This window comes from Trachinotus anak, unplaced genomic scaffold, assembly GCF_046630095.1.
Source record: "Trachinotus anak isolate AG129_WGS33_773 ecotype Australia unplaced genomic scaffold, CSIRO_AGI_Tana_v1 ptg000002l, whole genome shotgun sequence".
Classification (NCBI taxonomy): Eukaryota; Metazoa; Chordata; class Actinopteri; order Carangiformes; family Carangidae; genus Trachinotus; species Trachinotus anak.
Genome location: NW_027273853.1, coordinates 22,172,253 through 22,192,550, shown reverse-complemented (window position 1 = coordinate 22,192,550; position 20,298 = coordinate 22,172,253). Strand labels below are relative to the sequence as shown.

At 39.6% G+C, this 20,298-nt stretch overlaps 1 protein-coding gene across 3 annotated transcripts in view; it reads right to left on the bottom strand.

Moving 5' to 3' along the window:
- The window catches only part of kiaa1549la (KIAA1549-like a), a 104,900-nt gene that overhangs the window by 25,509 nt on the left and 59,093 nt on the right, over positions 1–20,298 (bottom strand). For 2 of the 3 annotated variants that reach the window (XM_071506259.1, XM_071506251.1), the window contains exons 9-14: positions 18,010–18,069; positions 16,937–17,097; positions 14,851–15,022; positions 13,011–13,171; positions 10,007–10,042; positions 3,245–3,438 (exon numbers count right to left, since the gene is read on the bottom strand). In XM_071506259.1, coding sequence (XP_071362360.1) covers positions 3,245–3,438; positions 10,007–10,042; positions 13,011–13,171; positions 14,851–15,022; positions 16,937–17,097; positions 18,010–18,069 — 784 coding nt within the window. The remainder of the gene's footprint in view (positions 1–3,244; positions 3,439–10,006; positions 10,043–13,010; positions 13,172–14,850; positions 15,023–16,936; positions 17,098–18,009; positions 18,070–20,298) is intronic. The other variant, XM_071506269.1, reaches the window with a different exon arrangement.

The window sequence follows — 20,298 nt, the reverse complement described above, 5'->3', positions numbered from 1 at the left end:
CAGTAAACCAGTCTAATCCACCACAGCGTCTCAGTGCCTGTGAGGACAAATCAGCATCTGTTTATCTGAAAGTCTAGATCAGACCAGGTCATTACGTGACCAGTGTGCTAGAATACTGTCTCATCCTGCGAGCTCGAGTTTCCAAAAAGTACACTTTCTGACACGGACCTCGAAAAACTAAAAAATCTAGTAATAAAATTTCTCTCAGCTTTGAAATTTTTCTCCCGCTAGTTTTGACCCTCTCTTACTGCAAAACTAAAGTACCAACACCTAAATCACATTTGCTTCTCAACCGAATCGTTATTTTTGTGGCTCAGAGGGACATCACACTGATTTCCTCTGAAATCTAAGACAAATTGCTCGGCGTACATTTTCTTGTAGACAATTATCTGCACACTTACTAATGGATTTGTCTTTTTCTTGAAAGACAGTAGAGGATGCAGTACTTGGCAGCAAGAAACCATCTAATTCCATGTCACCCGCATATTTAAAAATGTGTGGGCGAGGGCAGAGGCTCAACATTCGTTAATGAGAAGGGTGTGAAAACTCCAGAACTGGTAGTTTTTGCCACTGAGAGGACACAGTTTCTTTCTCTTACTGAAACTGACGAGAAAATAATTCATCAATAGATGTTTATAGATGTTTATTACAGAATCAGACGGACTTAACCAGGTGGCTCTGGGTTTGTAACATCTAATCTCTTGACACAGGTGTGTAAGTGTAAAGCAAAGCTTATTTAAACAAAATATTAGTATTCAGAAGTGGGTGAGGCCTTTGCTGGAGGTTGGAAAACATCCAGACTGCTTCATTTTCCTCTGCTAAATTATTTTCTATTACCATTTATACTCTTCTTATAATATGTATGAGTTTAGTTCTTCACAAACTATACATAGTAGGAATTATAATATTTAAACTATGATAAATTCACTAAACAATAAAGCAGAAGCTGAATCTAAATTTAGTCTGAATAACAGCTTGCTATAATAACAGCTTCCACTGGTCAGAAGAAGTCAGAAATGCATTGAGCAATTCTGCAGGGTTTGTATTTAAAACTCAGGGTTGTATACATGACGGGAAAAGGCACAAATAAATGTAGAATTCATTTTAAGTGTCTGTGGAAAAAATGGGAAAAAGCTACTGACAAAACATGTGTTATAATTTTATTTTGTTTGTTTCTTTAAAAACAGAAAGCTGCTGATAAAAATCTGAACGTACTGTTATGAGAGTCCCTGAGTCCCTGAAAATAACAGCTGCATAATATTAGTCAACCTTTAACCTACCCAACAAATCTGGTGAAAACTGATGAAAAGTTATGAAGGATGAACCTCGCTGAAGGTCTGAGTTCATGGGTGTGGGGTTTATGGTTTGATTAAAATCAGTTTGTATCTGATGTCTGTGTGTTTTGATTTGACTGAGCTGTGACTCGAAAAAAGTGAAGTCTGTGGCAAGAAGAAAAAAAGATGTTTGTATCTGTTTTTTTGTTTGTTTGTTTGTTTGTTTTTATAAATGTATGTATTCAATGACTTCATATTCAATTATATTCCTTGTTACTCTTCACTCTTCTCCAGTTCTACCTTGACCATTATAATTAGTTCATTTTCCAGCCCTTCTCAGAGAGATGTTTACATGTCTCTTCATAATTCTTACTGGAACTCATCTTTCATTTTCTCAGGACTATATTTATTAATATTTATTTATTTATTTAGTTTATTTTGGGCATTGGTATGAAGAAGAGGCTAGAGTGGTAGAGTGTGTTTAAATGGACACTAACAGTTGCTACACAGTGCAATATTTATAATTACAAGAGGATGTGAGACACTCCAGTGTCCAATGGCAATGCTGTTCTCACATGAAATTATACAACACAGCAGCACCTCGCTTACAAAATTTGTTTTTTGTTTTTTTTGGCAATTTTTATCTAAAATCTCTGGTGTCAAACTTGCGGTACAGTTTTTTCCATACCTGGATTAGATGCATCAATTAAAAAGACGCATTCACTAACATTTACATCCTGTTATAATTTACAGTCTCCTTTTTGCTCTCTCCAAACCTCTCCTCTCCAGCCCACAAAGATGTACGTGTCAGACCGCAGCTCAGACAGGTGTTAGGCTGTTAACAGCTCAAACATACTGTGACAATTATTTATTCATGTGAAAATACTCTATGTGGCAAGTTAACACACACAAATCAGTGTCAGAAAGTCAGAAAACCTGCAGTAGTATTTTGCTACTGTACATCTAAATTTCCTGCTGTAAGACGGTACATATGCTTCCTCTTCGTCTCAGAGCTGCTCCTTGTTAACTCTGGACTTATCCTCAGATCATGTCAATCTGTTGGAGTCTGCACTGCTTACTGCTGGATTCTCTCTGGCTTAACACTACACTGAACAAACAATGATGTCTGGTCCTGCTGAAAAGCTTGGGACAGCTGCTTTCAGAACTTTGTGGGACCCTCTCACAAGGCTTCCAGTTCGGAACAGTTTGTCTGATCAGTCCTTTGAGAGTTTATTACTGTTGTTATCATATATGTGCTATGTGGTATGTGTGTACATATCTATATAATATGTGTGTGTAATATCTGACCAAATTGCCACACCAGAATGAATTCAAGTTAAAGGTTTCTTAGAGTTGATCTAAAATCAAGACCACTGCCAAGCTAGAGGCGTTATGAGGCTCTACTTAACATGCTCACAGTGACGATGCTGAGTGAGTTCGCTCAGATGAAGGCCTCACATTGAAATGTGTCAGCAGTCACTGTTTGTCAGGATACTGTTTGTAAATGAAATTCACCCAAAGGATCAACGCAAAGGTCATTCTCTTTCTGTTTGTGTCCTTTCGAGTGTGTCGATTTTCTTATGAACCGATGTTTCCACGATTAACAACTGAGTTTAGCATGTTAGCATGTCCACATTTGCTAATTAGCACTGAACACAATGGGTAACTGTACCAAATGTCATGGTAATCCATCCATTAGTTGCTGAGATATTTCAGTCCATAGCAGAGTACGGACCAACTGCTGAAAGACATACATTTTCATCCCCTGGGGCACAGCACCAGCTAGGAAATACACCAACAAATAAACTGCATCATATGTGAGGTGAATAACATTCACCTGTTGATATCCAAACAACGTCTTCCTGATGTAACTGCAGTGTAATTAAACTAATATACTGCTACAAAAACAAACAAGGACACATTAAAGCAAACATGCAACAAGAAAACTATTGAGTCAGTAACTGTCTTACCCTCCTTTGTGTATGTCAGCAGATGGAGGCCTCTTATTGGCGGTCCCATCCTGGTGGACCTTCTTATCCAAAGACAGCGACAATGGAGCATCTCGCACAGGCAGCCCCAGCACCAGTGTTTCCTTAGTAACAGAGATGGTCTCATCACCTGTTCGACCCATGTGCTTCTTGGCATAGTCGAAACCCTGGACAGGCTGGTGGAGGAAATAGTGACAAGTACAAAGGGTCAGAAACACAGTGGCAAAGCCGTTGCAGTTTTGAGATCAATCCACTCAGGAACTGAACTGTGGAGGTCAAATTTTCATAATGTGAGATTAAAAAGATGGATCGGCAAATAAATGTTTCCGGTTTTTAGACAGCGGGTTTTGTTTTCAGTTTGCTGGTTGGATTGATTGACAAAAAGCAACTTCAAAGAATAAAAATGACCAGTTGTTTTCCAGATGTTAAGCACATGCAAACACAACAAAAAGACAATTCACACACAACAGTATTTAACAATACAGTTTTCCATCTTTATTACACAGCATAGGCTGATGAGAGAGGGAACCACAATAAGTCAATGCAATTTATAATCCACACTAATGTGCATGAGTGATAATTCAGCCACACACCATGATGCATGATTCAAATGAGCATTGCAAAGTAAAGCTATTGATGGTAAGAGAATTTAAAATGGTATGAGATTAATTAAACAACCAAAACATACAACAGAACCACAGACTTACTGTGGATGTTATTTCATAAGACATTTTGAGAAAATGGTAAATTACTATTTCTCCTGAAAAAGGTTTATCTTAATCCTAATATTTCATATTAAAAAGTAGTGTTAAATTAGAGATAACAAGGTGCCCACTCCCCTATGAGAAAATAAAAATAAAAAAAGCCCTGCAGAGTCATAATATTCACCCCAACTCTAGTATCAGGTGTTGTATGGCCAAGAAATTTAAAAAAAGAAAAGATGAAAAGTTATGTTAAGAGTGATAACAATTAAAAAAATACTGTGGAGATTACAAGTATGGTAAACTAAAATTATGTGACAGTAACTCAAAATTATGAAGTACTTAGTCAAATGTATGAGATAGTAAGTGTAAATAATGAGTAACTAGGTCAAAGCTTTTCAAAATATCACATATCACATACTAATTTTTTTACATTACAATGTAATAGAAGTCCAAAATTAATTTACTTACTTAATTGATTTTCTATGACATAATTTGTCTTATTAAGTCAGACACACCATCATGTTCTTTTTTTTCTTGGCTTAAATGGGCTTCCATAGCGAGGGGATTTTTCTACATAAGGAATAGTCCGGTTTTAATTTTAATGATTTGAATACATATTGCTGATAATTCCTTCTGTACTAGTTAAGTTATATTTTATAAGCAGCAAGTTTACTTGTGAAACATTTTGGACCATTTTTACATACTTCTATGTCTTTCACGCCTTGCAGGGAATGAGCACTATGTCAGAAGAAAGCTGGAGTCACTATCATGAGCTCCCCACCCCCCCACTTTTTGAATTATTTCATAAATTTTGAGCCATCAGTCTGGAAAGCCAGGATGATGCAGCTTCAAATTTGAATTGTGTTCGGGGCTAGATTTCTCCTAAATGTGACTAACAACATGTTAGTAAAGCCATGGATGGCACACAAGCTGTCATGGAGTTGAGATCCTGAAGCATAAATATTTAGAATTTAAGTTGGAGGATTGGTAAAATAAACACTCCAAACCACTTTTTAATACAGTTTAAGAAGCAGTACATGGGTTAAGTCTATTCTAATCCTGTTTTCATCAATATCAAAAGATTTTCAGCCTGGACAGCCTGACATGGCTCAACAGATGTCAAACTAACATTGTAATTGGATGGACGTCCCTCCCAGTTTTTATCAGTCTCCAAACACCACAGCTGGCATAATGAAAAAGTTGAGAAAATGAATACTATGTAATAAAGCTTAACAGCACCTTTGAAGTTTTGGCATTAAGAGACAGAACATCAAAAAGGCAGAAAAAGATGCGTTTTGCTTAAGCCTCCAAGGCCTGGACACGTTCTTTGTATCACTAAATGCCTTTCAATTTACAGAGTAGAGCGCAGGGGGGAAAAAAAAGAAGAGAAAGACCCTTTTTAGGTTACACAACAAAGCATAAGAAACCCTGATTTTTTTGCCTCCCCTTTTCTATTTTGAGCGGCTCTAAAATGGGACGCCTAATGCATTTGATCATGCATGCTAAAGTCTGAGTGCATGTGAGGTTAGGCAGCGTGGGCATCCAGCTGACGGCGTTGTTAATAATTCATCAGTTATACACACCACTGTGCCATCAGCCAGCTCCAACACATGTGGCTGCAGCCGTGGATGAGTGTCGGAGAAATTGATAAATTCTCATGTAGAAAACACACACACACACACACACACACACACACACACACACACACACACACACACACACACACACACACACACATTAGAGAGAGAAAGAGTAGGTGAAGGTCCTCTCCCCATGGCATGAATATATGGATTCAGAGTGAGTCTGTGTGTGTGTGTGTGTGTGTGTGTGTGTGTGTGCGTGTGTGTGCGTGCGTGAGCATGTGTGTGCAGTGCATATATCTTCTACCCACTGAAGTGATGTATGGTGACAGTTGTGACTCTTTCGTGTGAAAGATGTATGGAGAGTGCAAACATTAATTTGCCTATGGCCTCTTTAACTTTGTGTGTGTGTGTGTGTGTGTGTGTGTGTGTATGTGGATGTTTATGACAAGCAAGCAAAAGGAAGCAGGAGAGGGAGGTGGTGAATTAAATGTGTTGTTCCAAATATATCCCTCCACCAACGTGCATTATGTGTATGGATTATTGAGGAGCAAACATTGGATTTTAGGTGTTGATCTGACAAACTGACACGCTCTGCACATTGACAGCTGAAGATGCGTCATCAGTGGCTGATGGGTGAGGGCTGAGATGCATGGAGACAATATGGATTCTCGGGAGGGACAGGGCGGTGGTGGTGGTGATGGTGGTGAGGGAGGTATAACCTTCAACATGCCCCTGACATTTCATGACTGGCTCAAGGTCTGTTTTTTTTTCTTTGTCTAGTCTTTCAAAACATTTTCACATATCCTTCTTTCCTACTTGTTTCTGCCTCTCCTTCCTTTCTAATGCCCCCACTCTTTCCCCTGTCTTCACCACCATCTCTCCCTCTTTTCTCATGTCCACTAACAGCATGTTGACTTAACAAATGGCCGCCTTTCATCTTGTGCAAGCAGCTCAGTTTAATGAAGACTTTGGCTACAGACAGGGTTTGTGGTATGACACAAGCCTCTAATCAGTCTGTCAGAGATGGATGGCGCCCCCCACCCCACCCAGCCATTTACAATGGTGATGGAGGAAAAGACCCGGAGAGAAGAGAGAGAAAGACACCGACACAGGCTCCAACGATTTCTTTGACTCAGAGATGTCATGTGTAGTGAGTGAGACCACGACCCCACCGCACCACCACATTATCCACACTTATTTTCAAACAGAAGCTTCTCCTCTAATTTTAACTCAGAGCAACAGCCAACAGCAGCTTGATGAGGTACAGCAGATGGATGAGATATGCTCTATTCCCCCTGCGGCCATATTGATTTAAATTCAGCTCTAGCAGGGCGGATGGCGCAAGTGCACCACAGAGCTGCATGCAAAAAAACGTCCTGAAGAGTGGGTACATTTAATAAGTTAAATAAGACACACAGCAAAGTAGACTGGAGTGCACATCGGCACATAGGCGTGCTGAACCAATTAGATAAACTCATCCTGGGGCAGGTTCAGGCATGATGCAGCAAAATGCAAAGTACCTTCAGTCCTTTAAATGGCAGGCACCGCATTGTGCTTTCATTTGAACACCTTGAAAATGAAAAATGGATTGCTTCTACTTCTGCTGATTCCAACTCTATTGTACTACACATGGAAGTCGGCTAACAGAGGCTTTCACGCCTATACAAGAAGGCGCAGAGGGAAGAAAAGTCGTTTTGAAGAGTGTTCTGGCTGCACAGCGGAGTGATGAAGTGAGCTGGACTCTGCAGAATTACTCTTTAATGATTAAACACACACACACACCTAATGTAAACCACAGTATTGATCAGCAGCTTGAGCTTGTCTTGCATGGTGACTGATAGACAAGTGGGCTGGGAGCAGATCAAACACACACAGATGCCCACAGTAGATTAACTAGATGTAGTTTATTCTTCAGTGTAGGTCTGGTTAATATTTATATGACTAACAGAACACACAAGTCACTGAGGTGGGCCTCTAACATGCACTCTTTTCACACAGGGCATTAACATGTGACCCTTATCTGGATATCTGATTGGGATTAGGGGAAATGCAGGTTAATACAAGGCACACACAGAATGCATTAAGGTCAGAGCAGGATCAGATTGGTCAGGCCACATCGGACCGCTGCCAAGTGTAAATGCAGTCTGCACGGCGTGACCACAGCCTTAACAGAAATAAATCCACCCATCAGGTTAAAGGGTCACTTAAGGGCTGGACCACATTGGAAGTCAAAGTGTTTATACCTGATCTGAACAGACGAACTAGAAGGCAGAGTGAAAAGCTATTCATCAGAGAGAGGGTGGAGAGGCAATATGATTTAAAAAATGAGAATGACAGCACACAAATATTCAGACAGTATCTCCATTCAGACATTCACAGTGTTGCAGTCGCTTGTTCACATTAAAAGTGCCACAAATAGTTATGTAATAATAAATTAAGGGAGCTAGAGACAGAAGTACATTGCCTGGTGGCTGTTTTCCCGCCTCCACACAGCTGGCTAATCCCAGCGTCACTCATGAAGGAGGTTGGGTGTGGTCAGAAAGATGTTTATTTTGCACCTTTAACCGTTTGCACTTTTATTTATTTTATTTTATTTTTTTCTGGGGCATAGGGCTTTTCAATTGAGGTAACGGGACAGGACTCATTCCATTCAAAAATACTCTCTGAAACAGCCAAAATATTCTCAAGTCAAATGAATCAAATCAAATGGAAATCTTCCAACAAAACAGTCTTTTAAGTATGAAACTGCCTTTTGTGTTACTGTTCCTCCACCGCAGCTCAGTGAGGAAACTGTGGAAACCACAAAGAGGGAATTTTGTACAGAAAAGACTATAACTCTGGCAGATCGGTGACAGTGGAATCGCTTAAGAAAGGGGTCAACCTGCGTGTCCTGGTGATTTAGGAGTCTAAGATGTTGACTGTGTAATAACAACGTCCCCAGTTTGGGTACAACCGGGGACATAGTTGCATGTCATCCTCTCTCTCATATCTCACTTCCTGTGACATCTCTTATTCTGCATTAATGTAACCCAAAAAAGACCACTTCACAGGCAGTGTGGATGGTAGATCACAGAGATCAATGTACATCTGAGCATTTGAACATTACATTAAGACAAACTTCAAACAAATTTAACCTATTTAATCAACTAGAAATGTTTTGCTCCAGTTTGCCACAAGCTCTTCCCAAATCCCTTTGTAAAATATTTATCTCATTTGCTCATGCATGCCACTGCTCAGGATAGGGAGAGGGTAAATACTGCTGTGGATAAGAGCAGTGATTATAGCCTCACGGCACCACTTGTGAAATCCCATATTTCAGGACTCTTTAATATTTGATGGGCTCTCTCGTAAAACACAATATGAGTAACATTAAATGTTTACAAATGATTGTGAAAGCAAACAGTACCGTGGAGCTTGGAAATTGAAATGTTAAACTATATGGAGATGGAATAAAGCAGGGACAACACACACAGATTGTGTATATACAAAGTATTTTCTGGGGTGTTAACCCCTGCTGTGCTGTGATGTTACACCAGCATTACCTACCCATCCTTCCATCCTCCCATTGATCCTTCCCCTGCTTCACTTTGCCTTTGGAGGGATGAGGAAAGGCCGAACCAAAATAACCCACAAATCAGCTGACATGCCGCTGCAAGGTTCTTTGTTATTTAAAGTGTTTAAGCATTTTTTTTTTATCTGTCGTCTGTGGCCAATGCTGCTCTGCTTTGGGTGCATGATAATGTAGCTAACATAATCCACTGGAGAACCTCATTATAAAAAAAGAACTGGGTTAGGGGTCCATGTAGGGTTCTCGCTGAGCCACTGTGGGATGAGAGTGGCTTCATCTAAGAGGATAAAAAGACTGGCTTGAAAGGGAAAGGCACTGGCAGAGAGGCAGTCTAGGCTGATGACACAAGCTTGAGTCACTTTTTATGGGTGCTACAAAATAAAATAAATTGGTTTGGTTTGCAGGTGTTGAGGTCTTCCTTCTCGCTATTTATGTTTATGAGCTCAGATTAGAAATGACTTCCTCCATCCAGCAGAATTGAGCTCATTTGCCTCTTTTTATGAGCCAGCCTCTCCTTGTTAATTCAGTCCATCGACTCTAACCAAAACAATTTAAATCTTGAGGATCGTGCTTGTGAATTTTACACCCCTGTTTTATTTTTTTTCACCTCTCCTCATTGTTCCCTCCTCCCTCATTCCATTGCTCTCAAATGGCCAATGAGGATGGTGGAATAAGTCATGTCCACAGCACAGTAGCCACATGCACAAATTTACCCAGTAACAACGACAAGCAGCACAAAGAGCAATAAGCAGCCAGCAACGCAGGTGTACGCCAATTGATCAACCCTGTCAGCTGGTCAAAGTCAGAAAGCACAGCAGTAACTCATTCATTCATTAACTGGCACAGTCAGTCAGTCAGTCATCCACCCAACCCAAGTCTTAGTGAATACCTGGTGGTGGTAACTGCCCTCCCTTCGGTATGAGGTCTAAACAGAGAGAGGGTCAGAGGGACAAGGTCAGGGAGGGGTTAATATAGAATAGAATAGAATAGAATAGAATAGAATAGAACAGAATAGAAAAGAATAGAATAGGAATTCAATCTTAAAATTGATAAGAAATGAATTAAAAATTATTCCTGTTTATTATATACTGTATAAATGATACAGCTTTGACCATCACTCCTGATAATAACGTTGTACTAAAAAAAATTAACTGTTGAGATCCAGGAATACCCAAGTCTAACAGAGAAAGAAACACAAGTAGTCAGACAGGTTTTAAAGGATAAAGCTTGGTTTATTCTCGGTTTTTTCTAATCTAGAATTAAAAGCCAGAAATCTCTTAAAAAGACCCAAAACAAAGATGTGTTTCTCAGTAGCTCTCTGTAGCTGTAGCTGTAACTCTCAGCCACAAGTGTATTGGTTCACACTGAAGCAATGTGAAAACAATGTGGAACAAAGGCTCAGTGATTTCCCAAAAAAGGCTGAATACTATAGTTTTTAGTAAACATTATTTGAACAAATGCAAATAGTGCCTTTGCTGGAGACTATTTTAAACTGCAGATTAATACACATTTGGTGCTCTAAATACATATTTAAGCCAGCAGGACAGTGGGTGTGGGACAGAAACAAAATAAACTACAGTGTGTGTGCTCACTGTAATGACTCACCCAGTGGCACAGAGGAGTGACCAACAGTGGATCAGGATTTAGATACACAGACAATATTTGTTAGAAGGATCAATTCATTGTTGGTCTTTTCATAGGATTTGTTGATGGCACAAAAAATATAGAATATTGATAGTTTTATCCTTTAAACAAAACCCAAGGAGAGTTATATTTACATAGAAGAGAAACCAAAGGGGAAAGGTAATTTTTTACACAACCTGCACATCCATCACAGTTTGTAGACCATTTTCCTGGTTCAAGCTTGAGGCTTTATACTTGCTGTAGCTGTGCACACACATTTACCAACATTTACTTCACTTTTAGTTTTACCTCAAAATAATGTGGTTTAAAAAATCTGTTATTAATTAATAAACTGTTGTTGATTGCTCACAACCTGTCTGACTTTATCTCTTGCCCTGTTGGACTTTGATGTTTCCATGTTTCCAAATCTAAGCAATTACTTTATTGAGTACAGTGTTATCAGCAAAAGAAACGATGGCCAAAACTAAGAAAAATAAAACTCAAGTTGTAATCAACTTTATTATCTCTCAAGGTTTCTATGTCTGTGGTCTACTGTGACAGAAATGTGACTAATTCATTCACAATGTAATTTAGCTAACTGTATTTGACTGGTATCACAGTGATTCATTTAGATTAAAAAGTTAATTAGTACCTGTGTTTTCCCAGTAAGTGCAGTAACTTTATTCCGGGTTATAAAACATAAACATGGTTGTACTTGATCAAATTCAGAATATCAGAGACCATCTGTTATTATGGATTTAAAACATCTTACTGCTTCACTTTTGGTTTTCTTACCCAGAAAAGCAAATTTATTTTTCATCACAATATTCCTCAGGGACACCAAAAACATTGTACAGATTTGTAGAGATCGTTTTTTTTTTTTCTACTACAGCTCACATGATAAGAGAATATTTTACTGATGGTCTATGATCCGCATATTTGTGAATATTTGTGAATATTCTGTGTATTCGTTTATTCAAAGCATTGGAGAGATTCCTTTGCTGGGTATCAAAAGTTTGTGTGAACAGCTTGACCAGAATAAATCCTTAAAGGAGCTATATATGAGTTTCCCCTGCTGCTGAACATGGTTTCTTGCCGGAGGGGGGTGGTGTTGAAGCTTCAGCTAACGTTGCATTTGAAGACAAGAAGTTAGAATATGCCCTCTGAACGCTACATCTTCATTATCTCATGCTGATCTGAGAGAAGAATGGATAATACAACGACCCACTATCGCAAAACAGTATTGTGAGACCAGAGGGGCTAGCTGGTTAGCATGCTAACAAAACAAGAGCCAAGACTGGCCCTGCTTTCCACCTCTAGAGACAGCTGAGTAAAGGAATGAAGTTTGATGCTGAACTCGCAACATTTCTTCTAAACTGCTAAGTAAACAGCTGTTAATGCTAACATTAGCAGTAGCGATAGCAAAAAGAACACATATAGCTCCTTTAACCATTGTGTGGTCAATGGGTAGTTTATTCAGTGCATGTGTAGCCAGTGACAGGAATTCTCACTGGAGTGGACGTTTAACCATGATAACAAATGTGAAACCCACTTCAAGATTATGGTACTCTGAACAAAGCGGAGCCACATCATAAGCCACTTCAGAATAAATTAAATTAGCCAGTTTATTGCTTGTTTACTGCTTCACTGCAGTGACACAAGCAGCTGTTGTTCTGGCGTCATGGACTGCACTGTGTCCAGTAGAACAATCTGACCTGATCAAAGCAGCTGGTAATAATCTATTACACACGCGCTCATTTGAAATGATTGATTTTTATTTAACCTTAAATTAACTGGTGTTGAGTGAATGCTACTATTGTGAAAGGGCCAACATTACCCTAAGGTTCACTTCCAGTACATTGAGCCCTGCCTATTCCTCTCAGCCGATTAGTCTTTGCAGCATGCATGATTAGCAATGACCATGGGCTATTGGGCTTTGAGAAAACAAATGAGTAAGGCCTGGACAGATGGCATTCAATTTTTCTGACCTGAAGGAATAACTTAACACAATCTATTTGCTGTGCGATGTGTCACATATTCACAATAGATTCGTTATGTAATCTTCGTTGAAATTTCACAGTAGATTTGGTTTCTGGGATAATGTTAAAGTGAAGGAGTAATGTTTGGACATTTTGGGTTGAGACTTAGCATTCCAAGAGCTGATTTGTAGAATAAAGAGTAGAAAGAAGAAAAGAAGAAGGAGAGGAGAAATACTCGGTAGTAAAAAGCAGCAGATGACAGGGATAGAGTTGGAAGTTCGAGAGTCTTACCTTGGAGCGAGTTTTGAAGGTCCTAAAGGCGCCAGTTTTAAAGATGACCCTGTTTCTCTTACACAAAATGAAGGCCACCATGCCGATCACCACCATCAACAGAAAGAGAGGCGTCAGAACAGCCATGATCCACAGGTTGCTGGGTGGCGTCTTCACCACAGCTACAAATACACAAACGTTATTCAGTAATTTCATTCAGTCATTATCCAGTCATTTCTGACCGTTGAGTGATTACTAATCACTCAACGGTCAGAAATGACTGATTACAAAGGACACACTTTGTAGCAGATCAAGCACAGACATAAAGACAAAGTTATTTCTAGCTCAATATTTCCAGCACATGTTAACTGATTGATGTTAAAGAGCTTTACAAGTTCAGACAGGCTTGCTGTTTCCACCTGTTTCCAGGCTTGATAAGCATCACCAACCGATTTATATTTAAGGCACACACAAGAGCGTTATAAATGTTTTAATGTAATTCTCAGCAAGAAAGCATATGTGTGTTTCCTAAAATGTAAAAAAATGTGAAACAGAACAATTCTTTACATTAAAATACATCATAAAAACAGAAATGTAGTAAATATTTCTAATAACTTCTTTAAACTTCTCAGTGACAGAACAGTTTCCCTAAGCGATGTTTTTATCATAAGGATTAATGCAGGTTGTTTCCACTGAGCCTGTTAAGGCAAACTAAATTAATTTTACAAGAACATTGTGTTCAGCTTCTGAGCACTGTTAGGAGGAGCCGTGGAGGGAGGCTGATAGTTGTTGGTATCTCTCCAGTTCGTTAATTATAGATTCCGGGGAAATGTGAGCAAAAAAAGGTGAGAGGGAACACTTTGACCTCTCTAGCAGCTACAGTGTGAATATTGTCCAAAAGCCATCAAATAAATAAATAAATGAACAAACAAAAAAAAAAAACAAACAAAAAAAACAAACACACACACACACACACACACACTTGTACTTCCATCTTTGTGAGGACACTCGTTGACATAATGTATTCCCTAGCCCCTTACCCTAACCTTAACCATCACAACTGAGTGCCTAACCCTGACCCTAACCTTAACCTAAACCTAAACCTAATTCTAACCATAACTCTAAAACCAAGGCTTAACCCTCAAAATGTGATTTGAAGGTGTCTCAAAAAGTGAGGACCGGCCAAAATGTCCTCACTTTCCCAAAATGTCCCCACTCTGTTAGTAAAATACTTTTTTTGGTCCTTACTATGTAGCAAGTACACACACACACACGCACACACACACACACACAACTAGGATCATCCGAATTAGATAACGATGTGGAAACACAATCTTTGATTTTGAATTGGTGAATTTGAATTTGTATTGACATTCTAAAGCTTATTAGATGCATAGGGTATTATGGAAATTTATGGAAATTTATGGAAAACCCCAATGCTACGGAATGTCACTGTAAGCCAAAACTGTTACGCATCAGTTCAGCAGATATACCCTAAAGAGCAGTTACACTGGGAGTGTTTTTGGCAGTGTGGTATCTCCACTGTAGCTGCAGAATGAGAAATGTGAGTTGACAGTGCATCTATGATATCTATGCACACTTACCATGTATTCATAGCTAAATAAAAATAAGATAAAGAAAATCTGTAAGTATGTGATTAAATACGCAAAAGAATAATGATTCCTGTTTTGCTTCCATATCTTGTGTATTAATTTAGAAACATTAGAATGATGAATATAAACAACAAGACCTGGATCCTGCAACTTAAAACTCTTATTTTGCATTGCTCTTGTGCTTAACTTGCTTTGTCCCTCACACTTATATACAGTATGACACCGGTACAGAAAGATAACAAGCTTACGTTCAGCCTGCACTTGTACGAAGTATCCCAATGTCAGAGCCATGGTCTGGGAGTCCAGACTGCTGAGGGTCTTGGCAGCAGTGGTTCCAGTGATGGGTGCTCCATTCAGCTGGGCATAGTACGTCATCTCTGCTGGGTTCTTGGGACCAGGCAGTCGACGCATGCTCACCATCTGGGAGTGTGGTGATAAAGTGTCTAATATTGCAGCCTGATACGAGCATTTTTTATTGAACTACACAAAAGTACATCAACAAGACATAACAACTCTGGATTCATTTCTTCAAAAGAAAGTTTTAGCAAAAGTTTATTTTAAATGTAGTGAATATAAACACAACATATCATCTATGGACAGATTTAATACAAAATCCTTTATCTCCTCAAACCAAAAGATTAAAAAAATCCCTGTTAAATCGTCAGTGGCCCAATCAAAATTCTGAATTGGCTCAGTTGCTTTGATCATGATGAGCCATTTGCTGCAGGATAACTACACTTGGGGAAGACACTCAAGGATAACTGAGTCACTTCAAATCTCATTCATTTTATCATACATCAAACATCTATTTTTTTTTTTAATTTGACAAACACATCACACGATTTAATCAAGTCTGGTGATTTGATTTTGTCATAAAAAGAAGGGATGTGTGTTATTAAATGGCTGGATGATTCCTCCCCTGACTACACCCCATCTCTGTGAGCGTCTCCCTCCTCCATCTCTGCAGCCATAAAACTGGTCATCTGTGACTTCCCATTAAACCTTGCGGGCGTGTGAGGCGTAAAGCCCAGGAGGAGTCAATCGTTGCCTTAATTTGCACAATATGGAGCACCAGGCAGGGAGATGACAAGTACACAAAATAACAGACACACAAAACTTTGTACTCCTATGCTTTTGGAAGCCATCAATTCAAGTTAACTTGTTCCCTAATCCTCATCCCACACTTGATGAATCCTACTACTGTCCACCCTTAAAGCACCATCCCAACACAAAGAAATCATATATAGCATACCACGATTTTTTCAATAGTTTTTCTACTTTCCAGGCAGCAAGTGGTTTCATTTCAGTATGCAATGAAAATCTACCTGCAGAAACCTGTTTGTTATGTATTCTTAAATATCTACATGCATGGATTTTGATCTTCTTAGTGATTAATCATTTTTTAAGATAATTACAAATTTTGTCAATCAGCTAATCATTTCTTAAATCATTTGGCTCGTTGCTTGTCTGTTGTATGTTTATATGCTGTTTGTGTATGAATAATTTTATGTACCTCTAAAAGATTAGCAACAGCGGTAATGGAAGCTAATGGGGATCTGAATAAGAATAAAGAATTTCAGCTCTGATTCCCTCCATCAATATTGCAGTGTTTGTTTCCTCCTTCTATGTCCTGTTTCTGACAACATAATTCCTGAACACCTATCTGCATGTTATTACTAATATAGTAATCTCAAATTTGGAGTTTCTCAAACATGCCAAAGAAGAATGCTTTCTAAACTGTCATTGCTCACGAGCAGAGATAGGGTGCTGTCCAGGGTGCTGAAAGTGGAGCTGTCACAAGAGTCAACAACTATTAGACGGATTGTCATTAAATCTGGAGCAGACATTCATGTTCCCCTAAGGATGAATTGTAATAACTGGTGATGCCATGACATTTCATGTAACACCCTTATTCGGTCAGAATTAGTTGAAAAAATTTGGTTTATGGACAACTGTATATGCAGAACTATTAATATTACCGTAAGCCTAAATTGTACTTTCTATTAAGTAAATGTAACTATGATGGTAGCCGTGGTAAACATTATGATGGCTGCCTAGAGGGTAAACAATCTGAAAAACCTATTAAATGCTTAGTACCTAAAGCTAAAGTAATTTCTGTCAATGTAATTACTAAATCTAATCTTTACTCTAAGAATAAACATAGGCCTGAGTGTAGAAGTGACGACTTTAATTTTCCTGTAAGCGAAGACGTCATCACTTGGGCAGATGCAAACTGGTTATTTCAAAGAACAGGAATAAAAAATAAAGACAATCTTACCATCTCCATCATAACAGCAACATACAATAAGACAGAAAAATCCCATTCCCACCTACCTGTACAGTGTATCCCCCTACGGTAGTGGCCCGCCGGGCACGTGCCGTTCGAGAGCCCTGCCTGCCGGCCACCAGGAACAGCTCAGCCAGCCGCTGCTCCATCAGGCTGGCGAAGCTCTGGTAGTTGGCCTCCAGGGAGGAGCTGTCCACATCCTGGATCACTGTGAGGAGAGACGAGAGAGGACAGAGGAGGGATTTAGGGGATAAAGAGGCGTTCAGGCGGGCAAAGAGAGGCAAAAGAGGAAACCGGCAAGAGGATAGAGGAGGATGAGGTGGGAAAGAAGACATGAACAGGAAGAGAACAGAGGAAGGGGAAGGGGAAAACAAGTGTGAAGGGATGTGAGAAGAGCAAGAGAGTGTGAATACAGAGGAGTTGAGTAAAAAAATCATAGAGAGATCATTTGAGGACAGTATTGATAGAGAGGAGAACGAGAGAGGAGAGAGGGAAAGAGAAACGAGAGACAGGAGATGAGTGGGATATTGGAGAAGACTGGAGTCCCTTCCATTAAAAAGCTGTTCATCCACAAACCTTTATTACAGCTGCAGTGACACACCAATCACACACTGTCTCTTACTATGTCATACACACACACAAAAACAAACACATATCGGTACACACACAGAGAGGTGTTTGTATCAATCTTGCCCCTGAGTCTCTTACTATAGGCTATAAGTGAGATGAAGTAGTGGACAGACACACACACACACACACACACTTCAGCATCATTCACACCCGGGTGTGATGTGATGTGAAGCGATCTCTCCCTCTGCCCCAGTCAGGAAGCTGTGAATTATACATCAATTGGTTTTCCCAGGAACTGAGCAGCCAAAGACACTGAGCACAGAGAGGGAGTGAGTGAGGGAAGGAGCGTGGAGGGAGGGAGCACAGAGAGGGAGGGATGGAAAATCTAGAGAATCAACACAATTGTGCTGAATTGCACAGCAAGCGTGCAGCGGGGCAGTTAACTAACTACTGTTTAGTCCAGTCGATGCAGCTCTGGATTACTGCTGATTACCCAGTAGCATTTTTGTGTGTGTGTGCGTGTGTGCGTGTGTGTGAAAGAGCAATTTACCTGTTATCACCCAATAGTTCTTGGTTGCCATCGACGTGTTGAGATTATGGTATTCAAGCGCTGGAAAGAGAAAGAGCGAGAGAAAAAGAAACTTACAGTTATCTGAAATTGTTAGAAAGCCTTTATGTCTTTAATAAAGGGAACCAGACCATTTTTAATGCAGTTCCAAAAGCACAAATATGCTTCCTACTTTTCTTTATTAACATTTGAAGGTATGAACCTGATTGTTGGGGTAACATCACGACCATATTAACCTTTTACGGGGCCCAAGGCAAAGATCTCACCCTCTGTTGACCCCCCACCCACTGCCCTGTGTATTAGTGGACTTTGTTACCTCCAGGTTCCCATTATGTACAGTGTACACTGAAACAACCCTGTCTCCTATAAATTACATTTATGTACTACAAAACTGCAACATGTCTCAGTAAATGTCTCAAACATAATGCCATCCAGATTACATTTTTTCCCTACAACTGTGCAGACCTGGTAGGCTGCCAAGCCAGTGAGAACCCCCTCTGCCAGGCAAATAAGATATGTTTTTAAAGCCAAAAATAATGGCACATATCAATTCATAAATGAATTAATGATCATTTGCATTTGGAGCCTCTGAGCAGCACTGGAGCTCCAGTAAAGTTACCTCTAGTATAAACATGGTTGACACAGGTCGAACTGAAGCTGAACTAGTAAAGACAAATCTGTCTGTGACTCTGAGTTGAAGAACCCCAAATATAACCTGAGGTTGTACCAGACTACCTGTTAAGTTCAATTATGTGGATCTCACATTGTTTTAAATGTGTTTAGCTTACATTTTTCTTCTCATTGGGTTTCTTTCTCATGATGTGCTAATGTTTTGAAAAGGTCATAGATCACACAGCAATAAATGCAGCTCATTAAGTCATCCTCTCATGGTGACCTTGTTTAAAGTCTTTATATCGAACACAAACTGAAACACAAACATAACTTCAGATCGCCTGCTGTGACATCTGACTGCAGCCGACCATGCCACCATGCCTCGTCTGTTCAGGGTTTTTTTGGTGCCTTTTTTTGTTTTCACAGCCCTTTCTGTTATGTTAGGGAAAGATTGTGGATTGTGGGTATATATTAAAAAAAGAAATTGAAGAATAGCACAGTATGTGTTCATTAGCTCACAATGCAAACCCCAGACTCCAGTGTCAAAGTTTTGTGCTCTTTATGGACACCATTTCTAGAAGACATAGTTTCTGCAGGAGACACTCTGCGGTCATTAAACAGGCGGAGGACCAGAAACCATCCAGTGCCAAAATAATGAACTATAGTTTGTGGCAATTTAAAAAAATACAGCTTTATTTATGATTATTCAATAATTATGAAGACATTTTCAGATGTCACTGTAGATTAAAAAAATTGATCTACAAGAAACCAATTTATACACAGTGAACCTGAGACTTTTGGGGCCATGGTTGGTCGTTCGGTTGCAATGTTTACCCTCTTGATAATCCAGCCTCGGCTAACATCCATTCCCTGCTCAGGATCTATTTTGAATAAGTTAAACAGGGATTTTCATCATGTGATAAAAACTGTATCAGACATTTTTCAAAGCCAAAGCCTTATCTTAACTTCAGCTGAACTCTGACAGCATGAACATGAAAATTTAAAAAAACAACCTTATAATGAGCTAAATAGGAATTTAATCTGTGTATCTTAATGCTTCTTAGTCAAGTTTCGACTGGATTATTTTGATTAGAAGCTTTTTAGGGAACCGCTGCAGCCTTGTAAATGTGACAGCGCTATTTGTGTGCTGAAGAGACAGATCTGCAGAGGAGGAGCTTTTTAACATTGGCCCTTGGCACAGATGATAAAATCCTTGTCAGGTTTCATTATCAACCTTTGGGTTTTTTATCGCTCACTGTCAACTTCCTCTATCCATCTATACCAGCTCTTGTCCTTCCTTTTTGCCTGCATGACTCTGTACCTGTTTCATTCTCTACCTGTTTACCTGACAGCCTATTCATCTCCTAAAATGTCTGCTCCTTTACATCCTTTACATTGTCTCCTTCTATCTTCATCTACCCATCATCACTCCCTCAGTCCGTCGGCCTTTTCCTGTGTCCTATTCGTCCGGCAACGTTTCTATCCTTATTTCCCATCTGCCTGTTTTACCATCTGTCTCCACCAAACTCCCCCGAGCTGGCCGTCTGCCGAGAGTTGTGTTTAGCTCGAGTCAATGGTGTTGCAGCAGCGGTAGCTGTTAATACCAGCCAGTGTTTCTGCTCAGCTCTCTGACTATCTGCCTCCGCCTCCCTGATGCAT